The 14198-nt window shown below is 34.6% G+C and overlaps 2 protein-coding genes across 2 annotated transcripts; both read left to right on the forward strand.

The window, feature by feature from the left end:
* Nucleotides 1-5558: 5558 nt before the first annotated feature.
* Nucleotides 5559-12148, forward strand: LOC132723988 (uncharacterized). The gene is made up of 7 exons (XM_060708793.1): nt 5559-5778; nt 8970-9032; nt 9279-9891; nt 10134-10292; nt 10599-10917; nt 11370-11441; nt 11865-12148. The coding sequence occupies exons 3-7, from the start codon at nt 9337-9339 to the stop codon at nt 12146-12148; spliced, it is 1389 nt and encodes a 462-aa protein (XP_060564776.1). The 5' UTR covers nt 5559-5778; nt 8970-9032; nt 9279-9336.
* LOC132723987 (uncharacterized) lies at nt 12045-14198 on the forward strand (the record flags this gene model as incomplete). The annotated part of the gene is given in 1 exon segment (XM_060708792.1): nt 12045-14198. A coding segment is annotated over 1 exon segment (2043 nt), but the record flags the coding sequence as incomplete, so codon positions are not given.

The following is a 14198-nucleotide window of genomic DNA, read 5'->3' on the forward strand; positions in this document are numbered from 1 at the left end:
CTTACTTTTGAAAATATTTAATAAAACTGGGTTACAGTTTCTTTGAGCAAAACATCAGTATCAAATGTCATAATTATGAATATGTGTATTTTTATGACATATACACTGTAAGTAGTGAAAGAACAAATTGTTCACTATTTATGCATGTTCACTCATGGCATTCCTTTGATTTTTTTTATATTTTAAAACGTATTTGACGTGACCTAGCGAAAGAAAATTCTGGGTCAAGTGACCGCAGTCAATGTATCTTGCTTTATAAATCCCATCCTTTGGACTCCTTTTCGTGTTTTTTCTAAATACTTGCATTTCCATGTACAAGTATCTTAAGAACATAATATTATTGTATGTTTCCCTTACTGTGATTATTGCACTTAAATGGTTGCAGAAGTGATTAAATAATAGCCATGGCATGTTTTTTTGTGTAAAAGCGCTGCAAATCGACAAGTCAAACATAAGTTTGTGGGTTGGGGTTGCCATTGTGAGCCTAGTCAGGATTTATCTACTACTGGTGACAACTTATATTTCCTTTACCTTGGTAATATCAAAACTATTTAGATCTATAAGCATATCAGTATTGTATATGATTGCGTATTAAAACAATATCGATTGAGTTTTATTTCGGAAACGTGACTTGCTCTGTAACTTCAGTATATGAGGTCACTGAAACTTCATTTCCATAAAAAAATATTTATCCAAGTGCAAATAGGGACATGGCAATGATCAAAGCAGACTGTTAAGGGCCCTTTAAAGATGATTTTAATGTTGTGATTAAACTTGATTCCGTGTTTAGAAGGAGCTTGCCCCTGTTCTCCTGTCTACAAGGGAGACCAATGATAATGTAGTTATAGCGATGAGACTAAAACATTATGGATGTCAATTGAATATGACAGACATTTTACAAAGTAAAGATTAGGAAAGGTTTAGTCCAAGCTTTAAATCATCATATTGAAGCTATAAAGTGGAAACGTCAATTTAAATCAATGGATATGTCAGCAGAGGTCATAACAATTCAAGATGAAAATGACAGAGTGGCTTAATCAGATGAACATAACAAGTTAGTTTATATTATATATTAATCGACATTTGAAATTTAAACTGTAACGAAAGCGACAATAAGAGAATTGATGTGACTTCAAACGAATAAAACAAACAAAATCAACCAAACCGCAATAGAGAGTAAAAGTAGTTCAAAAATATAAACAAAATAGGTAAACTAAAAATATGAAAATGATGATAGCCCTTTACAGCACCGAAAGCAAAATCAAAAAGGTATAATAAAATGCAGACTCATCTTGGGTCTCTACATGAGAGATAAATTAAACAATGAGGAACAAAAATGCTTATCACGGGTCATAACCTAACATTATTTGATATCTTGATAACATTTTCCGATGTATCACGACTTAAAAGATCAGAAGCTTTCGCGTAGGAATCACATCTGGATAATCTGTTTGAGGATTAATCGTCTGAAAATAAAATTATTCCACAAAATCACGTGAAGATCAATATATCGTTTAATCCATTTTACCTGAAGCCCTGGCGTCAGTCATTCAAAGTAAGCTTTAACTTCCTGTTTTGAAAGTTTGATCAATGCTGTCAACACGATAATGACTTTGGTGTCTAGAAATATTTCAAACAATTTTTTTTTACATTCTCTCAAATTATAGAATATAGTTGTCTATCATGATCGCCACAGAGCTAGGCTGCAGTACCATTTGCAATTTCAAAAAAAAACATATTGCGTTTACCAAATATCTACCAAAAAAGAAAGCAAAATATTATACATTATTGCATAGGCAATGTATGTGAAAATTAACAATGATAAAATTGTAACTATTGTGGAGAAACCCTTTTTTAACTTTTGTTATTAACATTTTTCCTATATTGTTAAATTTATACTTTACTTTTTTTTCTTTCGTAAAACAACAACTATATTTTTCGTGTATTTTAATTATAATTCTCATTTTCACCTTTTTTGTTAGAATTGGTGTCACTACAATACGTTGAATCATACCTACACTTTGTTATGTTGATGATTTTTATTTTACAAGTAATAGTCTTTAGTTAACCCATGTAAAACGAATTTACTCTTCGGTGTTTAATTTTTATGAACGGAGATCGCGACAATATGAATAACATTTAACTAAAGCAGAATTTGGCAACCAACATTTTTCTTAAATTTAAAGAGGATCTTCTGCACTCTCGCGAACTTTGAGTAATATGAAAGCTAGGTCAGACTATTATCTCTCTAGATTTCAGTGACAGTCGGAGGTTATATCGATCGCAGCAGGCAAAATATATCCCGTATTGCACAACCGCAAGCGGCATTCATGTATTACTAAATCTCTTCATCGACCACCACCCATATATCTGCCGATTTCGTCTCATATAGCATACATTTTTGCTTTTCCCGTATTTGCCAATTGTCTGTTTTTGTGTTGTTGTTTTTTATGGGAGAGGGGGATTTCTTTTTGTTGTTGTTTTGATGTTGTTGATTTCCTATCTTTTTTTGCTTTTGTTGTTGCTTTTTGTTGTTGTTTTTGTTGTTGTTGTCGTTTTTTTGCTGTTGTTATTTCCTTAAATGGCGCGGTTGTTAGATTAATTTATGATGATAATATCATATACAATTTGGTAATCGATAGACTGAGGTGGTCAGACCAATTTAACTTTAAACCATAACTTATAGTTTATCAAAATGTGCAAGATCGGAATTTCTTGAACTAATTAAAACCAGGTTCGAATATGAAAAACATTTAGATAATGAAAAAAGAAAAAAATAACACATTTGGTTGATTATTTATTTTCATATACATTGTATCGTTCAGATTGCCACGTAATCAATCTGAATGTGCAACACACCTCCTTATTTATTTAGAGCTGTGATTTTACACGCCTACTAAACGGTGGCTCTTTCACATTTTGGTGATCTGTTTAAATGAGAGCCATCGACACTTCCGTTGCAGAGCCCTCGATGAAAACAAGGCTGAAAAAGGTAAGAAATTTTAGTAAAAATATCAATTTAAAAAGATTATGCTTGTTTTTCAAAAATCAAAGAATGTCATTCCACGTAGAACATTTTTCTCATCATGTTGGGTGCAGTTTCGATAAGAAATGCCCTGAAATGACGTTGCTAGAACTTTTATCAAATATAACATCGTAGGTTTTCCTTTACGAGGAAACACATTTTGAGTGATTTCTCTACCGTAAAGTAGATGCTAGCCCATTTAATCGTGCATATAGCATTGTCCCAACCTCCTCTTTGGACTGACACAAAAAATAACTTACATACCTTAGTTGAAAACCAAATAATCACATTTTTATTATTGTGATCGAGCCATCGACAAGGTGCTGGCGCCATCGGCAATGTGAATGAGCCCTCGAAAATGTGATGGAGCCAACACTATCATTCATTTTGTGATAATATGATGGAGTGTAATTGTTATTATACGTAACTGATTAACATATACAATTTCATATGCATCGTATCACCGGGATGACATATTGAAATAAAATACGCGATTTGATTATTGGAATTCATTAAAATTGAAGTAAAACCTCTTTGTATAAAAAATAAACAGACTAGGCATACAAAAAATAGTTTTTTTTACTTTTAGTCGTAAAGTTTCAGTTTTTAATTTATTTAAATTTCAGTTGAAATCTCGACATGAGTAAGGGGATACAAAAACGATTTTTAATGTGATGTGCGTGGAAAGACGTACGTCAATAAGGCCAGGGTTAAATTTGATAAAAAACTATCATGAGCACCCTTTACCTCATATATACGCGAAACAACGCACTTTCGACCCCCCCCCCTCTTTTAGGCCTCAAATAGTGAAAAATGTCCTATATTGGGCCCCATACAATTGTTTTCATTTGAGAAATGTTGCTAAAAAAGTGAGCACTTTTTCGGCGCCCCCCATCCAAAAGATACATCAGGGGGTTGCAAGAAGTGGGATGTGCCCCCTTCAGTTTTGGGGGTTTGAAGGGGGCGGTAGTCCCCCTCATCGCCAAGAAATTTTGGACTTGTGAGAGGCTAAAATGACCCCAGGTTGATCATAAGGTAACGTGTAACCAACGCTGAAAAGCCTTTGACTCTATCTCAATACCTTAAGAAGTTGCAGCACTTCGAAATAAATTTTGATGGAAAAAATCAAGGCAAAATAGTGATTTTTGGCAATTTTGAGATGTCCCCTCGTTGCCATGGTAACAGGAAATTTAAGACTGAGCATGTCGTTACAAAGGCAATGGTCCAGTCAACATTTGTGCCAAGTTTGATAAGTATGTAAGCATTTTTCATAGTTTCATAACAGTTTGAACTTGTAACAGGATGCTTTTCAATGAAAACTGCCTTTCACAATATGCTCACGAGGGAAAGGGTTTAAAGGCACGTTGAACGTGTACATACACGGAAAAGGTCACTTGTGTGCACGATTGAAGAATGCAGTAGTCCATTCTGCACAAAGAAATACAGGATGGACCACATACGGCAAACATGCCTCTAGACTACAGACTGCTTCGTACAATACTTGCATGTTTGGTTCTTCTTTATATTTTTTCCGCATCTTTGGAGGTGTCGTTTAAAGTTGTGTTCATAAGCAAAATTTTCTCACAATCCCCACTATTCAGCTTATTGACACCGTGTTTTTTTCCGTATGTGGTTCGTTCTGTCTTTCTTTGTGCAGAATGGAATATTGCATTCTTCAATCGTGCACACAATGACCTTTATTACTTCAATTTTAATGAATTCCAATAATCAAATCGCGTATTTTATTTCAATATGTCGATGCATATGAAATTGTATATGTTGATCGGATAGGTATAATAACGGTAACACTCCATCACAAAATGAATGATAGTGTTGGCTCCATCACATTTTCGAGGGCTCATTCACATTGCCGATGGCGCCAGCACCTTGTCGATGGCTCGATCACAATAATAAAAATGTGATTATTTGGTTTTCAACTAAGTTCTGTAAGTTATTTTTTTGTGTTGGTCTAAAGAGGAGGTTGGGACAATGCTATATGCACGATTAAATGGGCCAGCATCTACTTTACGGTAGGGAAACGACTCAAAATGTGTTTCCTCGTAAAGGAAAACCCACGATGTTGTATTTGGTAAAAGTTCTAGCAACGTCATTTCAGGGTATTTCTTATCGAAACTGCACCCAACATGATTAGAAAAATGTTCTACGTGGCATGACATTCTTCGATTTTTGAAAAACAAGCATGATCTTTTAAAATTGATATTTTTACTAAAATTTCTTACCTTTTTCAGCCTTGTTTTCATCGGGGGCTCTGCAACGGAAGTGTAGATGGCTCTCATTTAAACAGATCACCAAAATAAGAAAGAGCCACCGTTTAGTAGGCGTGTTTTAATGCTATAGTTTATCCCACAAGTAAGAATAAATAGAAAACCTTATTTGTACACATGCCATTACTAATATTCCTATAGTGGACAAACTCTGTAATTTATTACACTATCGTTGCTCAGCGGTTATCTACCTTTACGCCTTTGATATGGTATAAACTATACATTGCATATACTGATATGTGAATAAACATTATCAATTGCACTTTGGCAGTCAATAAAAGCTGTTAAGAATCGTTTCAATTTTTTACTGGACTCTAGTGTTAAACTTCATTCGGTTATGCTGATTTAGTTAACTTATTTGTTAAGCTGAATTATATATTGATGAGGAATATCGGCGTTTATGGTAGTAGTGTTTATCTGTAGTTATGAGGATGTGAAGTGCAAAACTGTTGCACCAGACAGCTTAAGGTAAGCTTTATAGAAAAATTAACTAAATTTGCTTTGCATGTTTTATGCATAATATAACAGACAGCTTTTGTAAAATGACATATCGTTACTTAATTTAAGCCCGATTGCGAAACAGGTTATTGCAACTTATATATCACTTTCGAGTCCAACCAGTACTGGAGTCTTATGAATAAACATGGTCGTGACCCGATAATGGTTCGAGCCCATGATACCTGGGTTAAGAGGCAGACACCTGGGCCTACTAAAGGACAAAGAATATTGTCTGCATATTTTGATCATTAATTGGTATTTTCTGCGGGCTATTGATTTCGCAGCAATTTTACTCATTAGAACAATTTTAAGTACTGTATATGATGGCAGTAAGCATAAACGTCTGCAGTTCTGATAATCTTGATAGAAATTTAAAGTACATGCATGTTTGTTATAATTTATTTTGTGTGTAAACTAGGAGTAAAATTGATAACACCAGATAATCTAGTTAAAACCTGAATACAAACAAAAGTGCATTATAGAGATATGCAACTTTATCTCTTATTTGCACACGATTTCATATCGTATTTACATGCAAAATTTCAGAAAACACTTGATAACACTTGGTTACTCATGCGATAATATTACAGGATTTCCGTCATTGAAGTGCATGTAATAATAAACTAAAGCAATACAGATAAATGATGGTCATAATACCATATCTCATTATTTTATTTGTAAAATGTTAGTCAGACATTGATTAAAGATACAATTGAAAATCACTGTATGGTCTTTTTCATAACTTTCATAACTTATGACACCATTTTCAGCCGGAACAGATTGTCTTTTAAGTCCGCGACTTCATCCTGTCGGAAGCTGGAGTTATTAACAAAACGGCTTCTGTACGATCTTTCCTGAATTGAATAAGACTGTAGTTCAGTTATAAATCAGAAACTCAAATATTATTGAAAATAAATTGTAATTTAAAACAAATGCCATCGCCTAGCGGGGAGCACGAAGAATATCATAGTAAAGAGTACTCATATAAAATATATTTTCCTTATAAAAGTTGGATTAAAATTTCATTTTTGACCTAAACTCTTTTCAAATGTATTGAACTTAATTTATGTTTTTGTGTTCGTGTGTCTGACACCATAGTTTATCAGCATAAAATATGGAAAGGCGCGAGGGAAAGGCGGCGATAATTTTTTATCTCTATGTAATTTTGTAGTACAATAAAGTGACATTACTCTTTGATTCAGTTCATTTTTGTATAGTTGAGAGATTAATGCATAATAAACCGGGTTATGATTTTTTGTAAAATAAATTCTGTACGACTTTTAAAGATGAAATTCACACTCTTATCTTTAAATAAACTTTAAAAAGATGATAATTTGTATATGCAATTTTTAAGGCATCATGCCCCTCCGCGTGTCCACAGCGTGAGTAAGGTGTGACTTAATAGAAAAGAGATATAACAGAAAAAAATCTGTAATTTGTTGTAAAGTTGGAGGTTTCGGGATGTTGTCACGGCCACCAAAGCATTACTTAAGATATATCATGGCTTATTATGCGTTCAGGGGCTACGAAGTTTAAGTTCGTGGTTGTCTACGCTTCATTGCCACCACTACCCACGTTATCAACCCAGTATTGTTCGAAAACGCCATAGACATACTATGAACTACAGCGTCCCGGTTTGTTCCTTTCCATTCAGCTTATGCAGTTTGTACTGCGTTTGTATGGCCTATAACGACCTTACGGTGGTTTTATGCGGCCGAATGGGGTTCAATAAGTAAAGTACATGTAATGGAGTTTTACGACTATGACGATCATGCGGCGTCCTAACGGCGACAATACAACGTAACTATGTGAATTGAGTATAAAAGGGCACTAATTCCGCAGTCTTACCCAGAATCTTATTCGCCTGTTTTTTTCCTTTTTTTTTGCAAGGAACAGCAACATGAATTAGTCATTTTAGTTGGATACCGGCATCTTACGTTTGTTGTGCTATCAGAAGCTTATCCATACTTTTAAATAAAAAATAATTGAAAATCAGTTTGCAAAACAGAAGTTTCACGTGCAGAATAAACGCCAATATTGTAACACCCAAAACCGGTGGTGTCATTATGTACGTAAAAAGAGCACTGAAACGACGTCCTGGAAACGTCATAGGCGAATTAAGAACTTTCTGGTCGCACTGCAAACATGCTAGTGTCGCCATAGAGTCACCAATAGAATTTTTAACAGTTTATGTGTTTTAAAACGGTGAATATGCGGCATCTAATGTACGTTACTAGTACGTGCTGGGATTTTCTATCGTGAGTACGGCGTCCCTAGTCCAGGACGCACTGAGACTGCCGATGATGTTTGTGCATGTTCAAAATAGTCGCAATTGCTTTACATCTTGAGCCAATAGTTGTACCCTTACAGCAACTATATTCGTTCTCAACTCGAATTCGACATAAGGCATTCATGGGGTTTCCACTGCATCCTATGACTAAGTGACATCTCGAAGAACACCGTCCCATTTCAAGCGCCAGAATGCGTTCTCATTTCGATTTATGTGCGCTTTTTTGGCGTCCGTAGCGCTTCCGTTGTTATATTCATGCAAAGCCCAATGACATGACCAAAACAAACGCCTTCCGTTGTGTGTGTTTTATGCTATCCTGCCACGTCTCTGCGTTGCTGCGACGACGCATGCGATCGTCCTGTGCGTTGCGCTCAGGTTGGCGTTCTGCTTTTTTTTTATCTTGAGTTGAGTAAGAAAATCGCCGTTGTATGAAAGTGAATTTAGTTACAAATGACAAAAAAACGTTCTAAAGACCTTGCCTTACGACGTGAGAGAAAATGTTGCTTGACAGCTATTTATTATGCTACCAATCTCATATCGTCAACCATCAGCTTTGAATTTAATTTTCAGCTTCCTCGCGAGACATCATGTCTCTAAGGTAAACATATAATTGCCAAGTGCTCCCAGAATCAGTCAAAAACAGGAACAACGACATATTAAACCACAGTTTTGACATTTCACCTCTAGCTCTGTCGCAAACATTTGAGCTACTAACCAGAAACTCACGCAACACATGTTGTGCTATAATGGACCGGACATATTTATAAATAAAACGTGTCAAATGTAAAAGGGTAAATTAGGTTGTTTTGCACGATTTATTCATTAAACGTTATACTTAGTTCCACTTTGAAATGTTTCATTTATTTTTCAGAAATAAAACAATCATAACAACGAGATCATGACACAGACACAGACGAAAGATTTTGCATGCAGGGTAATATATTTTTAATAAAATCATTTCATTTCACATTAAAATTCAGAGAGTAATGAAGACCATACTAAGTATTTGTTTAATATGCCTAAGCTTTCACATGTGACGGTTGCTTTTTCTTTATTGTATTTTACTCTGATTCTACTTGATAATAAGGGATCTACCTTTTTTTCATCTACTAGATACTTTCTAATTATGTAAGAAAAATAATAATAGTCAAATATCTAATAAAGCATACCTTTTTGCCAGACAATATTTAGGTCACGTGAGATAAGTGAGTCTTGAAACAAGAACATTACTTCCACAAATGATGGATTCGTTGTTAAAGGAAGGCGGCTTTTGGAACTGGCTAAAAAGTCACCTGGCAATGGTTTTGACAAAACAAGGAATAGAGTCGACTTTGGAAGACGATTTAAATAACTTTATCCAAACAGTCCTTACAGAACACAAGATAAATAAAAGTTCCATTTGCAGTTCATGTACGACTGAACTTATTTTGAGCTGTCCAACGAAAAACTTTTGTGTCAAGGGACGTCAAAATAGATGTGTTTCCCATTGTTCAACGATTCAAGGAGAGGTACCTGGAAGAAATTGTGCAAAGGACATATGCCATCATATCCGAGACAAAATACGAAAACAGCACAGGCAGATACCTAATTGGAAAAGTACAGACGCAACAAGATGGTGTACCGACTTAGTCGAAATAGCGAAATGTTTTGTGCCTCCTACAGACCGTTACAGAAATGCCAAGAGCCTTAAAGATGTGGATTTTAATGGGTTTCTTTCCATACTTATATGTAAAAAAAGCTTTGGACGCACAATGCCAAATTTGCTCAGTGAAAAAGTAAATAAGGTCACAAAGGTAATTTTTACATTGTTTTTTTTCAAGAGTTTCTTAACCGTTCATATGAAAGCGATGGCTATAACATTTAGTGATTTATCTGGTGAATACAGGTATATTGCACCCAAAACCCATTCAGTATATAACAATCGGTTTTTGACATAAAACATAACATTTAACATAACTTCCAATTAATGAAATTACAAAGTGTCAATGTGTTGAAATTTTATTAACATTACTATAATAATTGTGTTTTATTTTAGGTCCGTGATATGGGCAATGATATAAGACATTCTGGAGATTTGATTGTTTCACGAACAAATCTAGAAACTTATATTGACAGTTTGATAAGTCTTCTTTCCGATGCTGAATGTTTGGCTCATAACGAAGCAGCACAAGAAGCAGTGAAACAGCTTTACTTGGTTGGTGAATTGCATGACGTTAAATTAAACATTGTATAAACATTGATCATATCTTAAATGGCGCGTATTTGAAATTCTGCACGTTTGTAACGTCGATTTTCATTTGACAATGAGGGCAATAAACAGCTGCTGCAAATTCATATTTTATCTTTTTGTTATCAAAGAAGCCTAGTAGGTTTGGTTTTAAAATCTGATAACAGTTTACACATACAAAGGCCAATCTATTAAAAGCTTAATCAACAGAGTTATGTATTGAAAGTTTACATAAAATAGGGCTTACATAATGATTCTATTTTCATTTTTCAGCTGAAGAAGAATGAAGTAACCGTCCCCGTTGAACATTTAAATGAAGCGTTAGAGAATGCCGGTGAAGAAATAGACCAACACTTAAATAAGAAAGACGCAGAATCGACCACTGGAAATGAAACAAAAAGGCAGAATAAAGAAGATGCGATGCAAATACCACGTAAGGTGATAAACGATATAAAAACGGAGGTAGCCAACAAAGAAACTCTGCCACTTACACAATTAGATACCATAGTCACAATAAAGTTGCAAGCTCTTAAAGAAATGAAGGAAGAAATTAAAGGTGAAGTGGTCGATGAAATTCTCCGAAAGGGAAATGGTAAGCGATGTTGATTTTTGTAAAATTGTCGATATATAATGTTAGTTTGACCGTCTTAATACATGCCTATGTATATGAATTATTAAGTTAAGTGTATTAATATGCTAACTAATAAATCCAGAGTTTTATGTTTGTTGTTAAACCAATTTAAGTCATATCTCGTCATCTGGTCAGTCTGCCCGGCTTTTCTGTAAAATAACCAGTATTTGATGTATTTTGCGCATGTGAACGACCTATAGTTAATCCAATATGATTTATAGGTCAGCGGTGTGAGACAATATTAATTAGACTTAATGTCTCAGATCAGTTGTCGTAGAGAAAGTTTGTTTAGCTCGATGTTTGAGCATGCGAACCCTGGATTACAAATCCAATTTGTTTTCGTTACAAGTAATTTATGATAAAATAAAGAAGAACGAAACTATTTAACAGTTCTTCTTGTTTCGCATTTACAGCAAATGATTTTCCTCAGCATGCCTATCGTTTTGATATCCTTTCCTGTTTGAAATACAAACACCTTTGTAAAAGTAAGTGCTGTTAACTTTTGTTCATAAATTTTCAAAATGGTTTTAATGTGTTCCTTAAGACGCATATTTCTTTTGTTCTGAAGGATAATAACCATTATTTATTTGCAAATTCACAAAAACATAGTTTATAAACTTTATTATAAAGTATAACCCGACGTCTTGTCTTCAAGATTGCTGTAAACAATAAGCTTAGAACCACTAGATAAATTTAATGTTTCTCTTTAACCACTAGATAAATTTTATGTTTCTCTTCTAAGTTAAAATAATACCGATTAAAGGCTAAATTGTTCTTACTATATGTAAATCTAAAATATCTATTTGACGAATGATCTAAGTTTATTGTGCTTTTGTTTAAATAACCATGCTTAAGTTACTCTAGTTTAGAATTTGTTTCAGCGTATAAAAATATGTCCAAAATTTCAGGGTTACGCCATGATTTGGTAACTTTTTACAGACGTTCCCAAGGAACATTACCTATCTCTCCGTTGATAATAGAAAATGATGTTCCGCTTGAAGAGGTTTACGTGCAGCCAACAATCAGATCAATAGAAATAACAAATGCATTCCTAGATGCAAATAATGCTACATCTAAACATGAAACAACCGTATACAGAAGTTTATGTCATTGCAAAGGCGGGCGTCGGAAAGACCTCATTTGTAAAAAAGGTTTGCTTGACATGGTGCCAGGCACATTTGTCGGTTATTAAGTCAGCAATGTTTTATCAAACGGAAGATCTTACAACTTTGAAGATGTTTGATTTATTGTTTTTTATATCTTTAAAAGAAACAGATACACATGAGTGCCATATAAATAAAATGATATACCACATGTTGCAAAAAAGCATGCCTGACCCTAACATTTACAGCAGAAGATTTTTGGACAAAATATTGCTCGAAAAGAATGTGTTAATTATACTTGATGGGTTGGATGAATGGATGCACCCAGAAAACTGCGAACACATGGGTGATGTTATTCCCCATCGACGGCATTGGCCTAACTGCACAATTCTCACTTCAACACGTCCATGGAAACTTTATTCATCAAAAATTCAAAACAGTCAAATCGATATGCTATCTGAGCTTCTTGAATTCGACGAGACAAAATCAAACCAGTTATTAGCGTCAGCACTGAAGTTATTTAATAGAGCGTATATGACTTCAAAAAAGGTAGAAGACTTTCGAACCGCTGTGTCATCTCTAAAAGTCGATGTTTTAAGGTCAATACCTTACATATTTTTACAATTGATTTGCCTGTGGTTCGACGACTATACAATAGGAAATTCTCAATGTCAGATCTATAGCAACACTATAGAACTCAATCTTGTTCGAGGTAAGAGCTTTACAGACGTGACTGTCACAGAAACTGCCTCAAATGAAAGTGTTAATCATCCTGTATGCTTGTCAGCAAATAAAGAGTGTTTGCATCACTACCAGCAACTTTTAAGGCTTGGGAAATTAGCATTTGAAACACTTACCAGTGGGAGAAACGAATCAGCACTTATATTTGATGACCATATTGTAAACAAATTTATCTCAACCGATGAGCAACGTTTTCTTTTAAACAAAGGATTGTTATCCCAGAATAAAGACTTTAGAAAGGTTTCAGAAAGAAAGAGTAACTTTTCGTTTCAGCATAAAACCATTCAGGAATATTTCGCTGCACTGTATATTCAGTCGAGTCCACATAATCCTGATTTAAAAAAGCGTCTTCTTACGGAATACAGTACATTGGAATCCATTTTGCAGCTGTCAAATATGTTTGTATTCCTGGGCGGCTTTAGTCCTGTGGCTTATCAGAATATTTCAGATTTACAGAGGTCTATAATGTCTACAGACGAAACAATAAGTCGTTTCAGGTGCCGTTTATCTGGAAGAACGTCATTACCAGAGAATCGAAAATGCTGGGAAGATGTAAAGTCGTTTCAGTCTATGCAGACTGATATCTTACAAGAAATGTTGAGAAACAACCATCGAGACTATTATTTATATCTAGAGGATGTTGTATTGGATAATTCAATTACTTATAAAAGGTTCAAAACACTTGTTAAAATCATCCAGAAAAATACAAATAATATCAAATCATTAAGTATAGAGCAAAGTAGGTCAACAAAAGAAGTGTCAGATAGACTCTCAAAACTCGATCTTCCTAATTTGAAACTGCTTCAGAAGCTAGAAGTCATTGCTACACCACCGATAAATTATCTCAAACAATTATTGACAAACTCTGAAAAATCATTAAAATGCCTTGACTTATGTTTTGCAAACTTTATTGATGGACACTACCGCACAAAGTATACAAAACTTCCCCGTGAAATTATTAGAACAGTATTTGGCATGGAACTTTTGACGTCATTACGCCTTAATAGCATTCGTTTAACTCATACAGACATTCAAAATTTACTTGCTCACATAAATGGAAAGTCTGAAATGACAGAGATTGGGTTGTGTCATATTGAATGTGAAGCTTCGGACCACAGCGGAGAATGTGGTGTATTAGATCTTTCAGGACATAAGAATCTGCAAACGTTACGGCTTGGCACCATTCCTATTTCAACACTAAGAGTCAATCCTTCTGTTTTGAACATGTGTTATACTGGAAGACTTTCAACCAATGTTCACATGGAATTGGACGGCTGTCTGTCAAATGCAGCAAATCTTGGAACGTTACGCTTAAAGTACCTTTCAAAAGAACAGGTATCCCTCTACACGGCGGGATCCCTTAAAAAGTTGGCGCAGATGAAAAGTTTTGCAATTGAA

This window comes from Ruditapes philippinarum, unplaced genomic scaffold (genome assembly GCF_026571515.1).
Source record: "Ruditapes philippinarum isolate M1 unplaced genomic scaffold, ASM2657151v2 ctg8355_1_1_1_1, whole genome shotgun sequence".
NCBI classification, from domain to species: domain Eukaryota; kingdom Metazoa; phylum Mollusca; class Bivalvia; order Venerida; family Veneridae; genus Ruditapes; species Ruditapes philippinarum.

Bases quoted from the DNA above. Each gene is read 5' to 3' on its own strand.
- LOC132723988 (XM_060708793.1), top strand. From the start codon at position 9,337: ATGATGGATTCGTTGTTAAAGGAAGGCGGCTTTTGGAACTGGCTAAAA. The intron at 9,892-10,133 runs GTAATTTTTACA...GTTTTATTTTAG, and splicing joins AAGTAAATAAGGTCACAAAG to GTCCGTGATATGGGCAATGA. The intron at 10,293-10,598 runs GTTGGTGAATTG...TTCATTTTTCAG, and splicing joins CAGTGAAACAGCTTTACTTG to CTGAAGAAGAATGAAGTAAC.